The 15,300-nt window shown below is 57.4% G+C and overlaps 5 protein-coding genes across 5 annotated transcripts; 1 reads left to right on the plus strand and 4 right to left on the minus strand.

The window, feature by feature from the left end:
• Positions 1 to 1,591: 1,591 nt before the first annotated feature.
• Positions 1,592 to 2,275, minus strand: DCS_03367 (uncharacterized protein; the record flags this gene model as incomplete). The annotated part of the gene is made up of 1 exon (XM_040800686.1): positions 1,592 to 2,275. The coding sequence occupies one exon, from the start codon at positions 2,273 to 2,275 to the stop codon at positions 1,592 to 1,594; it is 684 nt and encodes a 227-aa protein (XP_040655719.1).
• A 3,627-nt stretch (positions 2,276 to 5,902) lies between these two features.
• Positions 5,903 to 6,724, minus strand: DCS_03368 (uncharacterized protein; the record flags this gene model as incomplete). Its single annotated transcript, XM_040800687.1, has 1 exon — positions 5,903 to 6,724. One exon carries the CDS (start codon positions 6,722 to 6,724, stop codon positions 5,903 to 5,905), a length of 822 nt encoding a protein of 273 aa, XP_040655720.1.
• A 2,968-nt stretch (positions 6,725 to 9,692) lies between these two features.
• Positions 9,693 to 10,506, plus strand: DCS_03369 (putative dolichyl-phosphate beta-D-mannosyltransferase; the record flags this gene model as incomplete). Its single annotated transcript, XM_040800688.1, has 2 exons — positions 9,693 to 9,796; positions 9,888 to 10,506. The coding sequence occupies 2 exons, from the start codon at positions 9,693 to 9,695 to the stop codon at positions 10,504 to 10,506; spliced, it is 723 nt and encodes a 240-aa protein (XP_040655721.1).
• A 181-nt stretch (positions 10,507 to 10,687) lies between these two features.
• Positions 10,688 to 11,691, minus strand: DCS_03370 (uncharacterized protein; the record flags this gene model as incomplete). Its single annotated transcript, XM_040800689.1, has 2 exons — positions 10,688 to 11,355; positions 11,526 to 11,691. 2 exons carry the CDS (start codon positions 11,689 to 11,691, stop codon positions 10,688 to 10,690), a joined length of 834 nt encoding a protein of 277 aa, XP_040655722.1.
• Positions 11,692 to 12,970: 1,279 nt separating this feature from the next.
• Positions 12,971 to 14,395, minus strand: DCS_03371 (uncharacterized protein; the record flags this gene model as incomplete). Its single annotated transcript, XM_040800690.1, has 2 exons — positions 12,971 to 13,162; positions 13,226 to 14,395. The coding sequence occupies 2 exons, from the start codon at positions 14,393 to 14,395 to the stop codon at positions 12,971 to 12,973; spliced, it is 1,362 nt and encodes a 453-aa protein (XP_040655723.1).
• Positions 14,396 to 15,300: the final 905 nt, after the last annotated feature.

Below are 15,300 nucleotides of genomic sequence, written 5' to 3' on the forward strand. Positions count from 1 at the left end.
ACTCGACACATCTGCCCATAATAACCGTCGTCGACAAATCAAAGAACAAAATAATACTGTCTGCCATTCAACCTTGACCACTCGACACATCTGCCCATACTATCCATCGTCGACAAATCAAAGAACAAAAACAATACTGTCTGCCATTCAACCTTGATCACTCGACACATTGCCATTCAACCTTGATCACTCGATACATCTGCCCATAATAGCCGACGTCGACAAATCAAAGAACAAAATAATACTGTCTGCCATTCAACCTTGACCACTCGACACATCTGCCCATACTATCCATCGTCGATAAATCAAAGAACAAAAACAATACTGTCTGCCATTCAACCTTGATCACTCGACACAACTGCCCATAACGTCCATCGTCGACAAATCAAACAACAAAAACAATACTCAACCTTAATCACTCGATATATCTACCCATAGCATCCATCGTCGACAAATCAAAGAATAAAAACAATACTGTTTGTCATTCAACCTTAATCACTCGACACATCTGCCCATAACATCCGTCGTCGGCAAATCAAAGAACAAAAACAATACAGTCTGCCATTCAACCTTGATCACTCGATACATCTGCCCATAACATCCATCGTCGGCAAATCAAAGAACAAAAACAACACAAACAAGATATTACACAATGCCAGGGAATTACTGCTCGTAGTACGAAGCATGTACTACGGTATCAGTCTGTCCAAAAGAATATTAATAGCCATCGAAAACAAATGCGACTGGAAGACCATGCTGGTATAACTCCAATACGAGCCTTTATATTATTGCTTCAAGACAAATAATATGAGCCGTTATATTTGGTAAATGACCAACACTTGTACCGTATTATACGAGCAAGCCACCCAGTAGGATACTATCCTATATACTAGTCAGACTCAGCGTCACTCCCATACTAGTTGCAGCAACTGACGGCAGTACTGCTGCTAGCCAAAATACTGCCGTCATACTACCAGTCCAACTAGTATCATGTCGGACCGAAGCCGACCGTCGACTCAACGTTGACTACCGACATATCATATCATCGACCAAGTAGTCGTTCTTGCTACTGATTGGGAACAATCACACACTGGTACTATCAGTCACTACATTGTAATAATACTACCAAAGTATAACTCGTACCAAGACGATCCATCGTACCGTCAACTGACCGCACCACCAACTAGTTGCACAAACCAACTAACAGTACGGATCAACCGACTTTACAGATGCATTGACGGACCAACGGATTGCTCGGAGAAACAAGTGAACTTTAACCTCGACACAGTCTCTACCAGTTGGGGTACTACCGCTTGGAAAAATTGCCTCCATAACTGCTTACTGTTTTTCATAAACTAGATTACAGAAGGAAGAGGAAATACAGCACGGCGGAAGAAGAACAAACCCAAACCGACTACTGCTACAGTGAACAACCCGACTACTGTCAAGGTCCTGCTGTTGAAACTGTTGCATATGCGCCTAGCATCTCGTCAAATTCATGATTCTATTGGCAAGGACAGGTTTGATTTTTCTGGACATGTGTACAGAAAAAGACGAGTCCGGACTAATTCCATCAGCGACGAAAAAAAGCCTACAGCTTATTGTCGACGTAGGCACCGACAACACTGCCTTTCTCCCAGATCAAGACAACTCTGGGTTCGTCGGCAGACGGCAGCGCTCTTTTACCTTGGCGCCTATTCACGATGCCGATGGATTGCGATTCGGGAGCGAAGGGATAATAGTGCTCAATCGAGGTGTTGCTGGCCTTGAATCCCTTGGGGTCGTTTGGATATTGATCCCAGGGCAAGAATCGAAGTGAATACTGCCAATACGAATCGGTAGGTAATTTGTCCTGCTTAAAAGCCTCCCAGGCCTTCTTCTGGGCCTCAACCCAAAAGGTATTCTGGCCCGGGGAGAGGTAAGCGTTGAAACGCTTGCAGCTAAGGCAGCCACCCATATCCGCTTGGTAAGTGCTGCCCGGACCGGTAAGGCAGTTTTTGTAGGCAAGCGCCTTGGCATCGTCGTCCTTTGCGTCGAAGAATCCGGAAATATCCTCGCATGTCTTGGAGATCATTTGTTCCGAGATGCAAGGGGGGATAGTAGGGCCTTTTGTTCCAAGGGTATAGGTACCTTCAGGATGACAGGCATCACCGAGTACATTTGCTTCAATTCTGCCGGTCAATTCGCTTGTCGTGTACGTGAATTTCTGAGCAGAAGAGGTCGTGCCGAGGGCAACGACAAGGCCAGCGATGACGGAGCTCTTGGTGGTGGGCATTGTGGCGTATGCGTCTTGAAGGTCAAACGGGTACCGGTGATGCGATTTGATCGAGTGTGCAGTTGGTGGATGAAATCGGGTGCGCGCCTGGCCATTAAATACATGATCGCGTCGGATGACGCAACGATTCAACAAAGGCCGAAGGATGCTGTACTGTATGCACTTTGCCTTGCGTCGCATAACGTACCGGCCCCAGCCCCCTCGATGATTTGTTGGTGGAGCTGTCGTGGAGACGACGTTCAGTTGTTGCTGTTTGTTGCTGTTGTAACCTGAGCCGAAGTCTGATGGTTGCATGATGCTGAGTCGTTTTGCATAATGCCTAGTCCTGGTACTGCTGCAATAGCGCGTGGCAATTGAACAAGCTCGTCAAGGCTCCTAGCTGTTTTGCTCTGGTCCGTATTATCCTTTCCACATATTCTGACTCGTACTCCGTATTCCTGTTCTAGTTCGGTTTCGAATTTAGCACTGCGGCTGAGCATTCTTTGGCGCTCGCTCCAATAGTGAGTGACGTGAAAAAAATGGGATGAATTCACGAAAGCTTGTAGTTGGCTTTTGAAATGACACGTTTGGCTTTGAACGGTCCATCCCCCCCCCCCGCGTTGTCTTGATGTTTTGTTAAAGTAGGTAGACCATGTCTCTCCCGAAAGATAACCCATTACTGTTTTCTTATTATAATGAGTGGCCATTTGCTTTCTGACGAATTCAAGTTCTGCTCGTATTTCTTTGTGCGTTTTTCGTAGCCGGTCCGCCTGCAGCATGACTCGCTCTGGTCGTACAGTAGGCCTTGCCGACTGACTCGGTGCGGTTGTGAATAGCATCTGTACAAAGCGCTGATTGAGATCGTAAGCTACTCCTACTTTTTGCTTCGTCCAAGGCTCAAGTCGATAGACTTAATATCGATTGAGCGATTTTTGCCCGGGCCTCTGCAAGGTTGGTGTTGTGTGCATCAAGGCCCCGGCCAATCTTCCAAAAATAGCTGTCTAGCGGTCCGATCAGCTTGACCGGGCGCATATACCTTTGCAATCAGGATCCAAATACGGACGTCTCCTCGGATATAGAGATGCTCGTCGTAGACGAAACAAAGCACCGCCGCGCAACTGGAATGGCGGTGAGGGACCAGACGCCGGTTAATGCATTCCGTGCAGAGCACGAAAGAACAGGTGCAGGGTTGTCTGGATCCAGTACTCCGCCTCGCATGGCGGAGAGGGACCAGACGCCGGCTAATGCATTCCGTTTAGAGCACGAAGGAACAGGTGCAGGGCCGCCTGGATCCAGTACTCCGCCTCGGTAAGAGTCGTGATGTTGGGGGGCAGTCGGTATTCGATAGTCTGGATCTAGTACTCCGCCTCGGCAAGAGTCATGACGTTGGGGGGCAGTCGGTATTCGATGGTCATGATCCAGTACTCCGGCTCGTATGGCGGGGAGGGACCAGACGCCGGCTAATGCATTCCGTATAGAGCACGAAAGAACAGGTGCAGGGCCGTCTGGATCCAGTACTCCGCCTCGGCAAGAGTCGTGACGTGGGGGGGCTGTCGGTATTCGATGGTCCCTTGCAAGAGTGGTAAGAAATTCCACGCCTCGGCAAGATTTGTAGGAGTGGCAAGAAATTCCATGCCGCGTACCTCGGATCAGGAAGTGTCATGGGATTGATGTTCCTCTCTAGGCATCATCATCTCAACCAGATCCTCGACAGAGTGCTGGCCATTGTACGGCCGAGCGCTCTGGCGGGATGTGATTCGTGATGGTATCAAGGTTTGTCGTTAGGAAGCGGTCGACATCAGTGTCGGACCTCGGAGTGTCAACGCCTTCTGGCTCCCCAAGGTTCACGGGGATACTCGGCTGGTTTAGAAGTCGAACGGCCGTTTTGAATTCTATTCAATCGGCCAGTAATACTCCTCGAGGATGGCAAAGGTAGATAGATTCCTTGGGCACCAGAATCATTTCAAACTCCACGCCGAAGCGAATGGTTCTGAAGTTTGCCATCATATTTGAAGTAGAGTTTGGAATTGAGTGATGCGAGATCTGATTTCTTGATGGCTGATTCAAACTCCACGCCTAAGCGAATCGTTCCGAAGTTTGGCATCGTATTGGGAGTGGAATTTGAACTTGAGAGTGATGGAATCTTGATTCTTGATGGTTGAAACTTGATGACTGGGTTGGATTGGAGACTGGGGTGAATTGGAGACTGGGGTGAATTGGAGACTGGGGTGAATTGGAGACTGGGTTGACTGGTTGAATTGGACTGGGTTGAACTGGAGACTGGGTTGAACTTGAGACTGCGTTGAACTGAAGACTGCGTTGAACTGGAGACTGCGTTGAATTAAAGACTGCGTTGAATTTGGAGAGTTGCTTCTCGAGCCAGAGATTCTGCTTTTTGCAGTCGTCGGGCATGGGTTAGGTGACCTCTAGACGGGGAAGGTGCCGCGATGGCCCAAGACCGGCCCCAGCACCTACAGTAGGCAGGCAAGTAATTACGGTACTGTAAGTGCTCCTCCGGAAGCTGTCGTGCTGCCCTTCAACTACCACAACATGAGATGCGAGGGAATGGGCAAAAATATCCCGCCAGCGGAAGGAGTATATTCATTCGCCCACTGGACATGGCGCGGCCTGACTCTCCCAAGGCGAGCACGACCAGCGTTGGTTGCCTGCAGAGTATAAACCAACACAACGGCAACAGTCGCAGAGCAAAGTATCGGGCTTCAGCACCAACCACCCGACGCAAGCTCGCCAGCAACTTTTGACGAATCAATTCTCGAGAACCATTCGTTTCGGCGGCCGAATCTTGACGTGATCAACCATCGCTTCCCAAAGGGGTGCGCGGAAGGGCGGACGGGGGTATGCGTGGGAAGGCTGCATGATCGGCACTTTGCTGCACCACGTTGCCCCGGCCGATACTGGTTTCGTATGCTGCAGCTCGGAGAGGCCAAGGCAACGGTAGATCCAGAGAGGTTCAGAGACCTGACCATGATGATGTCAGTATGCGCTGAATGGCGGTACGACGAGTTGGAAGTGACGACAGGTAATCCGCTTTGGAGACGTCATTCGCCTCCTAGATCTCATTGCCGAGGTCAACCTGTATAGAAAAGACAAGCACGTCATACGTGGTGGAATTGGACAAGACAATGCCGGCCCATGCAAGCCGTCCGTGAAGGGTGATGACGTGGCCGAGGACGCAACGGACGACCTGCCGAACCCTGACGATTCCGGAAGCCTTCATCTTATGTTCCACACTTGACCTCTTCCTCTCCTGGCCAATGTGCAAAGTTTGGCTTCGTTGGTATCGCGAGTTCGTTGCATCCGGCTCGCCACCACGGGACAGCCTGCATTCACACGCAGCAAAGGGAATGCCGAGCACGATTGCCAGATCTATTCGAGATGGATGCGCGGGAAAGATGTGTGCATTTTTCGGGCCGCCTCACAACCACCGCTGGACGCGCACGATGGCGGCGTTGGACACGTCCATGGCGGCTCATGGGTCTCATTTTATCCAACAAGGGGCATGCATCGAGAGTGACGTCATGCCGCCACCCTTGTTCGCCTGGCCAATTGATGGCATTCACCTTGCTCGCGCCGCCGACGCGTCGGGCAATCATGGCGGCGAACAAGGCCGATGGGTCGGCGAGGCCATCAAGCCTCCGCCGGTCCCTGGCTTCTCGTCTTGCGTGCCGTCCTGCCAACGGGCGGCGGCGCCGTCTTGTCCTTCTTCGGACGACCGCCATTGCCCGGCACGGCGTTTGGTGCAGGCGCGGAGTCGTTGGCATCGTCGACGGCGCCGTCATCCATCTTGGCTTTCTTGTCCGTAGGCGTGTCGGGGTCCGGATCGGCGGGCGCGGGCGCGGGCGCGACGGCGGGCTTGGGCGACGGTTCCGCACCGTCGTCGGCGAGGCTGGCGTCGTTTAGCTTGCGCTTGTCGCCGATGGCAGGATCGGCCAGCGTCGACGGCTTGCCGGGTCCGAGAGTGTCGACGACTTCACCGTTGACCGACCCCGCATCGTCGCGCCCCGGAGGCGCGGGCGGAGGCGCAGGCTCGAAGAGGCCGGGGATGACTTGGTGCGAGTCTGCCGGAGGCGGCTCCTCGTCGATCTTGAGCTCCGGCCGAGGCGTCCCACCGGCCGGCGTCGATCCGTCGAGGGGCGTCTGCGGAAGGGATTGGACCTCGACCGGCTTGGGACCGAGGAGGGCGCGCTCGGGGATGCCGCCGTGGTTTTCTCGCTCACGTTCCGGCTTGCCAGGTTGATGCCCAGCCGGTGCGGGCGCGCAGACGGGCAGGGGAAAGGCACCGGCCTTGGCCTCGGCCGCCGGCTGGCCAGGAGGGAGCGCTGCGAGGATTAGCCCATCACGGTCCAACCTTGATCGATCCGAGCTCGGGCGGCGAGTCACTGGACCAGGGCGCCGGGGGGCCAGGGCCATACCTTTTGCAGCGGCCGCTTGGGCAGTTGCGTCGGCCATGGGGGCGGTGGTATGAAATGACGCACGACGGAAGAGGGACGAAGGATGTTCCAAGGTGCCGGCCAAGGAGGTGGAACGTCGGAGGACGAGCTTTCCGAGTCAAGTCGGAACGGTGGAGGTGCCTTCGGAGCTGCCGTTGGAGCTGCCGTTGGAGCTGAAGCTCGAAGCTGACGTCGGTGCTCGACGTGCCGGGCCGACGACGACGAGGGAACAACGACGGTAAAGGGCGAGAGGCGGCGGGCGAGATGAAGGGCGAGAGGCGGCGGGCGAGATGAAGGGCGAGAGGCGGCGGGCGTGACGATGGGAGATTGGGAAGCTGACCGAGGAGGGTGAGGGAAGACGACGACGGTTCCTGAGGGGTCGAGGAGAGACGGCTGGTTGGGGTGGCGAGCAACCTGCCAAGGTGCCGTCCGACTCGTACTGTGCTCGCACGGTGCGGTCGAGGGCAGGGAGACGCGAAATGCTCTGTACGAACATGGCCAGCAGACACTGTGCCTCTTGCCAGCTCCCGTCCTTGCCGCTGTCGTCGGTGGCTCCTGCCGCCTGTCACCGGTGGTCCCTGGTTGTCACTGGTAGTCACTTTGTTGTCACTGGTTGTCACTGGTTGTCACTTTGACTCGATCGACAGCAGGAGGCTAGCCGTCTTTGGCAACGAGCACACCTCGACGGCTTGCCATTGGCAACGTGCCAAGACAACCATTGGCCGCCACGCACAGTACGATCCGCGGGCGGCTGTATGGAAAATGACTGTGCGGATTGGAGTTATCGACACTGTGGCGGTCGCATGCAGCTTGCGGGGAAGCTGAAGTGGCATGTCGGTACTAAGGCGGTACTTGCATGTACCCTGCATTGACAAGACGCAGCCGCACACGTACTGCACAGTGCATCTGCGACGAAGCACAGTTCTAGGCACCGAGTAATAGGGAGCACACGCACTGCACATCTGGTGCCGAGCACGGGTTTACAGCAGCAAACACGTGCATCTACGGGGCACTCGTGCTGCATGTCCACTACCCCTAGGTACCTACTAGCACAGTGCAGTTACGGGGAATACCAGGCACGGTTGCACCAATTGTGCAGAGCACTCCGTGCTGCAGGTGCGCCGACGGAGACGCTGCCCGCAGACGCCGACAGCGCAGCACACCACCCAGTGGTCCAAGGCGCAGCAGGCGACACGATGGGCACAATACGGAGAGTGCGGAGAAGTTGTGTCGGAAATGCAGAGCGCATGTTGGACGAAATCCCTCTCGTCGCCGCCACGGTTCTCACAGCTGTACGGCTGCACCGGTGCCCGTTGAAGTGTCGGTGCTCGTGCGCGCTGAAGTGCCTGCACCATACACGCTAAAGTGCGCGCTGAAGTGCCTGAACCATACACGCTAAAGTGCCTGCGCCGTACACGCTGAAGCGCCTGCACCATGGACGCTGAAATGTTGGCGCTGCCATCCAAACACGCTGAAGCGCTGGTGCTGCCATGCAAGCACGCTGAAATGCTCGTACCTGTCGGCACGGCGCACGTCACTGTGTGGTGCTGCCCTGCGCCGAACCGTTCGTCAGGCCATCCGTACACGCTGAAGCGCTGGCGTTCGAGCACTGAAAGGTTCGTACCGGTTCACCACACCAAGGGCTACAAGCATGCTCCCGCTGCCACTCGCCACTCGGTCGGCACACTGACGTGCAGTACTAACCGGCCGATGTGTGTACGCCGTGTACGGGCAGATGGCTAAATGTAGGATAAATGCAGGCAGATGGTTAAATGCAGGATAAAAGCAGGCAGATGGTTAAATGCAGGTTAAATGCAGGCAGATGGTTTTATCCAGGCAGGTGGTCACATCCAGGCATATGCTTTTATCCGGGCAGATGGTCGCATCCAGGCCGATGGTCGCATCCAGGCAGATGGTCGCATCCAGGCAGATGGTCGCATCCAGGCAGATGGTCGCATCCAGGCAGATGTCGCATCCAGGCAGATGACCATGTCCAGGCAGATGGTTGTGTCCAGGCAGATGGCTGTGTCCAGGCAGATGGCTCCATCGAGGAGGATGATTATATCCAGGCAGATGTAAAGTTTCCTCCGTAATTACTTATCCAGGCACATGGTTATATCCGGCACATGGTTATATCCAGACATATGGTTTTATCCCGCACATGGTTGTATCCAGGTAGATGGTTATATGCGGGCACATGTACTCCGTATTTCCTCCGTAATTACTTATCCGGGCACATGTATGTATACATGCAGCCACCAGTAGCCAGACCTTTGCAGGCACGCCCGGCCTTTTGCTTCCACCCTCCCTCTGCCGCCAAACGGTTGGGTCTCCCGCCGTGGCTGCCATTGCATCACGGCATGCCAGATGCCAATGCAATTCATTGCCCGCTCCATTTCCATCCACTGTGCGGAGTAGAGTGCCGGGATATCCCGCGTCGGCCCTTGCCATCGGCCCAGTGTACTTACAGTGCACCTACTGCTCCGTAGGTGCTTGTAGTTACCCGGCACAGGGTATTATGCTCTACAACTACAGCACAGTACAGTGCGTTTACAGCGGGTGGGCCAACGCCAATGTACTGGTACATGTACGGAGCACGTTTACTTACCTGTGTCTGCACCCCGAGCAAGTACAAGTACGTCGGCCAAGCTCCAAACAGGCGTCGTTTGTCGCTTAGTCATGCCCCATCCCCTCGACAACACACAGCGCGAGAGCTGCCACCATTTACTTACCTCCCCGTAAACGCCAATTGTCCATCGACGACGACGACAACTCTCTCCCTCGCCCCCCCTCATCCCCCGACGACAACGTCCTCTCAGCCAACTTCCCACGCTCCTTTGCACGCGCCCATCGAGCCATCTTCGCCCTCGTCCGTCGACCCCTTCAACCCCCGTCCACCGACCGATCCGGCTCGTCCCGTTCGACGGCCCCCTCGCCGGCCCCCTCGACTCCTCCCTCCAACCCCCCCGCCCCGGGCTGTTGCCATCATGGCCAAGTCGGCCGACAAGTACTCCGTCATCCTGCCGACGTACAATGAGCGCCGGAACCTGCCCATCATAACCTGGCTGCTGAACCGTACCTTCACGGAGAGGTGAGCCCACGCCCGTCCCTCCCTCGGCCCGCGCGGCTGCGTCGTCGACAACGGCGCCGAGCACGCCGGCTGACTCGTCGCCGCGCCCCAGCAAGCTCGACTGGGAGCTCATCGTCGTCGACGACGGCTCACCCGACGGCACCCAGGAGGTGGCCCGCCAGCTCGTCAAGGCCTTCGAGCCGCACGTCATGCTCAAGCCCCGCGCCGGCAAGCTCGGCCTCGGCACCGCCTACGTCCACGGCCTCCAGTTCGCCACGGGCAACTTCGTCATCATCATGGACGCCGACTTGAGCCACCACCCCAAGTTCATCCCCCGCATGATCGAGCTCCAGCAGTCGGGCGCCTACGACATCGTCACCGGAACCCGCTACGCCGGCGACGGCGGCGTCCACGGCTGGGACCTCAAGCGCAAGTTCGTCAGCCGCGGCGCGAACCTCTTCGCCGACGTCGTCCTCCGCCCGGGCGTCAGCGACGTCACCGGCAGCTTCCGCCTCTACAAGCGGAGCGTGCTGGAGAAGGTGATTGCGAGCACCGAGAGCAAGGGCTACACCTTCCAGATGGAGATGATCGTTCGTGCCAAGGCCATGGGCTGCAGCGTCGCCGAGGTGCCCATCTCCTTTGTCGACCGCGTCTACGGCGAGAGCAAGCTCGGCGGCGACGAGATTATCGAGTATGTCAAGGGCGTGTTTTCCCTGTGGCTCAAGGTGTGAGCCGCCATGCCGAGGCAAATTCGTGTACGACTGCGAGGCGAGCACCGTGGCCCGTCCGTCCGACCGATCGCCGGCCCACGATGCCTCGTCGGGACCATAATAAATACTGTATAGTCGCTTCGTCGTCTGCCCTCTGCTCGCTTCCCCGTTCCCGTTCCGGGCCGCCCGTGCCGCTTTTCCGTCAGCACCCCGTCGCGTGGCGAGAAAGCCCGTCGCTGGCGACGGCGAGGATGCGACTGGCCGCTGCCCTCGCCGAGCCGGGCCATCCAACATGCATGTCGGCGTACGTCGCATCCCCATGCCTCGGCGCCACGTCGGACCAAAGTCGCCCGCGCCGAGCGCCCGCGGAGATGCCGTCGTCGCCTGCGTCCTCTGCCGTCGTCAGCGGCGACTCGGCGCCACCGAGGGTGATGGTGTCGCACCGCACGCCGAACCGACGCCCCCAGTCCTTGGCGATTGTCTTGCTCATGCCTGCGACCCCGGCCCTTGCCAGCGAGTAATTGACGGCGCCGGCGTCTCCGTCGAGAGCGTTGGCCGACGACACGTTGATGATGCGGCGGGCCTCGCCGTCGTGCACGCAAAAGTAGGCCGCCGCCGCCCGCGCGAGGCGAAAGGGCGCTGTGCAGTGCAGCGCGATGAGCGTCTCCCACTGCGCCTCTGGCATCCTGTGCACGGCACCGTCCCACCCGAACCCGGCGGTGTTGACGATGATGTGAATCTTGCCGTGGCCAAAGTGCGACGCCGACGAGACGAGCTCCGCGATGTAGGCGGACGAGGTCATGTCGCCGGAGACGCCGATGGCTTGCCCGCCGGACGACTGGATCTTGTCGGCCACGGCCCGGCATTCCTCTGGACCGTCGTAAGCAGCCATGGACGCTCTGGAACGCGCACCCTCACGCTCGAGCACACGCACGAGCACACGCGCAAGTGCACGCATTCAGACAAGCGTCGCGATGCGCGTGTGCAGCACGGGTGCTCGGAGACGTAGCGGTGCCCATGATGCGACGCAGGGGGCATACCGGCATCCATGTCGGCGACGACAACCCTCGCACCTTTGCTGGCAAGCAACCGCGCCGTCTCGGCGCCGACGCCCTGTCCGCCACCCGTCACAATGGCAACCTGTCCCTCGAAGAGGCGCCTTGGGTGCGCGAAGTGGTCGGCCAGCTGAGCCAGGCGATTGGCCATGTCGTTTCGTCGGAACCTTTACGAACGGTGCATCAGGACAACGCCAGATTGGCTCGCGGGTGGAAAGAGACGCAAAATCCGAGCGGGAGACGAAGAAAAGGAAGTTGACGGAAGAGCAGCGGATATTTGGCAGCTGCTTTTGGTGGTTGGTGAGGTTGCGGGCGGAAACAGCGCGAGGCGGATCTGCATGCCGAGGTCCGTCCCGCTCCCCGGCTGACGATACGTGGAGCAAGGATTCGGCAAGGCTGCGGCACCGAGCCTTTTTCAACACAGCATGATCCTGTCGTCGCTCAACGGAAATATGCATTGCCGAAACATGCATTGTCGAAACATGCATTGTAGTCCGTCTGAGCTTGTACGAGATCGGGATGCAGGCCGCAATATATTCAGGCTGGCTTGTTTCCAGGTCCGTCCCGCTCCCGGGTCGCCGAAACGCGAGCAAGGATTCGGAATGATTGCGGCACTGTGCTTCGTTCAACACGGCATGATGCTGACGTCGCTCCTCAAAATCATGCGTGGCAAAAATGTTCATGCTTGTCGGCGGGTGCTGGTTGGAGATCAGGATGCAAGTCACAACATGCTCCATACAAAATGCTGAACTCGGAGCCATCAACATGAATTTGTGAATCGTTATTTTTGGATGCGACTGTTGTTTGCGCCATCGACATCCAAAGAACCGACACGGGTTATTGCCCGACCGGAACGAATACGAAATGGTCAAGCGTACGGCGTCATCTCAAAGCATAATCCGTGCTCGTTTCAGGGTTGCGCATCCGGTCGGCTGGCATCCGTCTCGCTGTCGATCGGATCGGCAGCGTCGGGCAATTGGCCACGGACCATGTATGGAATCTCGACATCGTCCATGCGTATTTCCCTTGGCATTGTCTCCTTCTTGTTATGTTGGCAGGGTTCTGAACACCATGCTCGCCGCAGTACAAATGTCGCCGAATACCGGCCGGGCCCAGAAGCGTCGACGTTTGGCCATTGCATAAAGGGGATACGAGGCCCGCGATGCAGCTGTCGGGTCATTTATGGCGCGGTAGAGTTGCAACGACTAGCCATTGTCAGTGGATGTCGAGAGCTTGTGTCACTTGATGCGAGGTGCATGCGACGATGAGACGGTGCCTACCTTGGCCAGTCGTCATGGTAGACTTGACGGCGCGCCTGATGGCGATGCCGGCGTAAAGGCCACAAGGACGTGTGACGGATGGCTCGAGTTTCCCAAGCGATGATGACGCAAAGGAAATACCACATGCGTATGCGTAGACCGTGGCCGTCATCAAAGCTTAAAGTCTGCATTCGTCCTTTCCCACCCTGTCGGGGACTCGGCCATGGCGGCGACTCGATCGGCCAGCTTCACCTTCAAGTTGCGATTCTTTTCCGAGCACAGCTCGTACATGGTCGAAAGATTGAACAGCAGCGAGTGGGAGGAGTAACCTCCGTCGACCAAACCCTCGAGCAGCTCACGACCCTGGTCGGTGATTAGCACCTACTCACAACGGAATGCCCCGCGGCATCATGGCAGCAGACCCACCTCGTGAATGCGTCCCAGGTAGAGCAGGCAGACGGCCGTGTTGACGCCGACCATCTCGTCGCCCTCAAACGACTGTTGAAGGCTCCGCCACTTTTCCAGCGCAGATTCGTACTCGGCATCCGCCATGTCGCACAGGGCGAGAATCAAGCGCTCGGTATCGACCACGCGAGTCGCCGTCGCGCAGCCTCTGGCCTTGCCGACGTCGCCGAGCTGAAGCCAGAGAAGGGCCTTGGAGAGCCCGAGGGTGCCGTCGCCGCCGTCTCGGAGGCCGGCGAGATGATGGGTCGCGCCGGAGGGGTCGTCCATCTCGATGAGGGCGCCGGCGACCTTGATGCCGAGGTCGTGGAGGCGGGCCTTCCAGAGCTCTCGAGCGGCATCGTCGTGGCTCGTGCCCGCCTTGGCGGCGTGCGCCCTCGCTTCCCTCGCGAGCTCGTGGTAGCTCATGACGGCCCGTCGGGGGTCGCCGAAGCCGAGCGACTGGAGGCGGACGTTGAGGACGCGCAGCTCCCACGGCACGAGGTGCTCACCCGTGCCCTCGTCGATGTAGGTCGGCGCGTCGTTGAGGTCCTCGAGGGCCTTGACCTCCTGGGCGGCGAGGGGCGTCGCGTCGATGAGCGTCAGGCATACGAGGCGCGTGTAGAGCAGGCCAAAGATGCGCTCGTAGTCGTGCGGGTCCGTCGACGTCGTCAGCTGCTGGACGGCGGCGACGGCGGCGGCACGGAACTGGCCACGCCGCAGGAGCTCCTCGAGGGGGACCGACGGATCCGGCCGCTTCGGCGAGTTGCGAAAGGCCAAGGGAACGTCGAGCTGCGTCAGGGGGTGGTAGATGTCGGGCCGGAGGAGGAAGGAAAAGTCCTTGGGACGGACGTCCGGGAGGGGCAGGGGAACGACGTCGGGTTGGGCGACATGGCCGCCACCGCTCCGCCGGGACTGCTGCCCGCCGGGCGATGGGCTCGAGGTGGACTGTCGGGGGGTGGATGACGAGGCGAGGGGATCGCCTCGGTCGTCGACGGGTCCTTTGGTCGAGGGGCGAGGCCTCGAGAGCGTCGTCGAGCCGGCGCTGGCGAGAGGGACGGCCAAATGGCCGACGGGCTGCGGAGACTCGCCGCGAGTGAGGGAGGACTTGTTGCGGGTGTGACTCTTGGGGGGGTTCCCCGATGGCTGGCTCATCGCTTTTGCCTGCTCGTCGGCGTGGGAGCTGCCACGAAGAGGATGAAGGATGCAACGAGGCCAAGCAGCGGTGGCGGTGAACGGTGCTTTGCTACATGCACTCTGTACTCCGTGCGGCACCTGGAATTCAGGCACAGCTTGACTTGGATCCAATGTCACTCTTCGCGGGAGAGGCTCCCGTCACAAGTCTACTAAGTACTGTGGGCACGGTACTGCTTGTTACGGCACTACTTGGTACCCTGTAGAGGTACAGTGCGGAGTACGGAGTACATTGAAATGTAAGGGTACAGGTACGGAGTACGGAGTACAACGTGCAGTACAGTATTACTCTGTAAAGAGAACTCCGTACTGTACGTACAAGTACTGTGCATTGTGCAGTATTACTCCATGCAGTAATTACTACTCCATAAGTACTCCGTGCAGTATTACTCCGTTCTTGTACGGAGTACGGAGTACTTGGGGACGTTCTTTGGTGCGGGCTGGTTGAGGAAGCGGCCGGCGTTACTATATCCCGTGGCATCTTGTCTGGGTCGCCACCATCGTGGCCCCCTCACCGCATCTTGCCACGATTTGTTCAACCGTGCTCGGCACACCTTGTCGCTTTGTTCTCTTGTCCTCATCCAGAAACACAAACTAGCTATGGAGCTTGACCGGCTCTATAGTGATCGGTTGATGCTTCTGCAACGATCAACATTGTAATGAATATCAGCCATGGCCAACGGCTCCATGCCCTCGATCAACGCTCGTCTGGTCGCCACGCTTCCGAGGGACGTGGCCCCTTTCGTGTGCGAGCATCGCTGGGGAGTGTTTGCACATTTCTCGCGCGTCTTACTCGCAGACCAGATTATTCCCACGGTTGAACTCACATGGTTGACCCCCCACGGGTGACCTTGGAAACAATCCGC

This window comes from Drechmeria coniospora, chromosome 02 (genome assembly GCF_001625195.1).
Source record: "Drechmeria coniospora strain ARSEF 6962 chromosome 02, whole genome shotgun sequence".
Classification (NCBI taxonomy): Eukaryota; Fungi; Ascomycota; class Sordariomycetes; order Hypocreales; family Ophiocordycipitaceae; genus Drechmeria; species Drechmeria coniospora.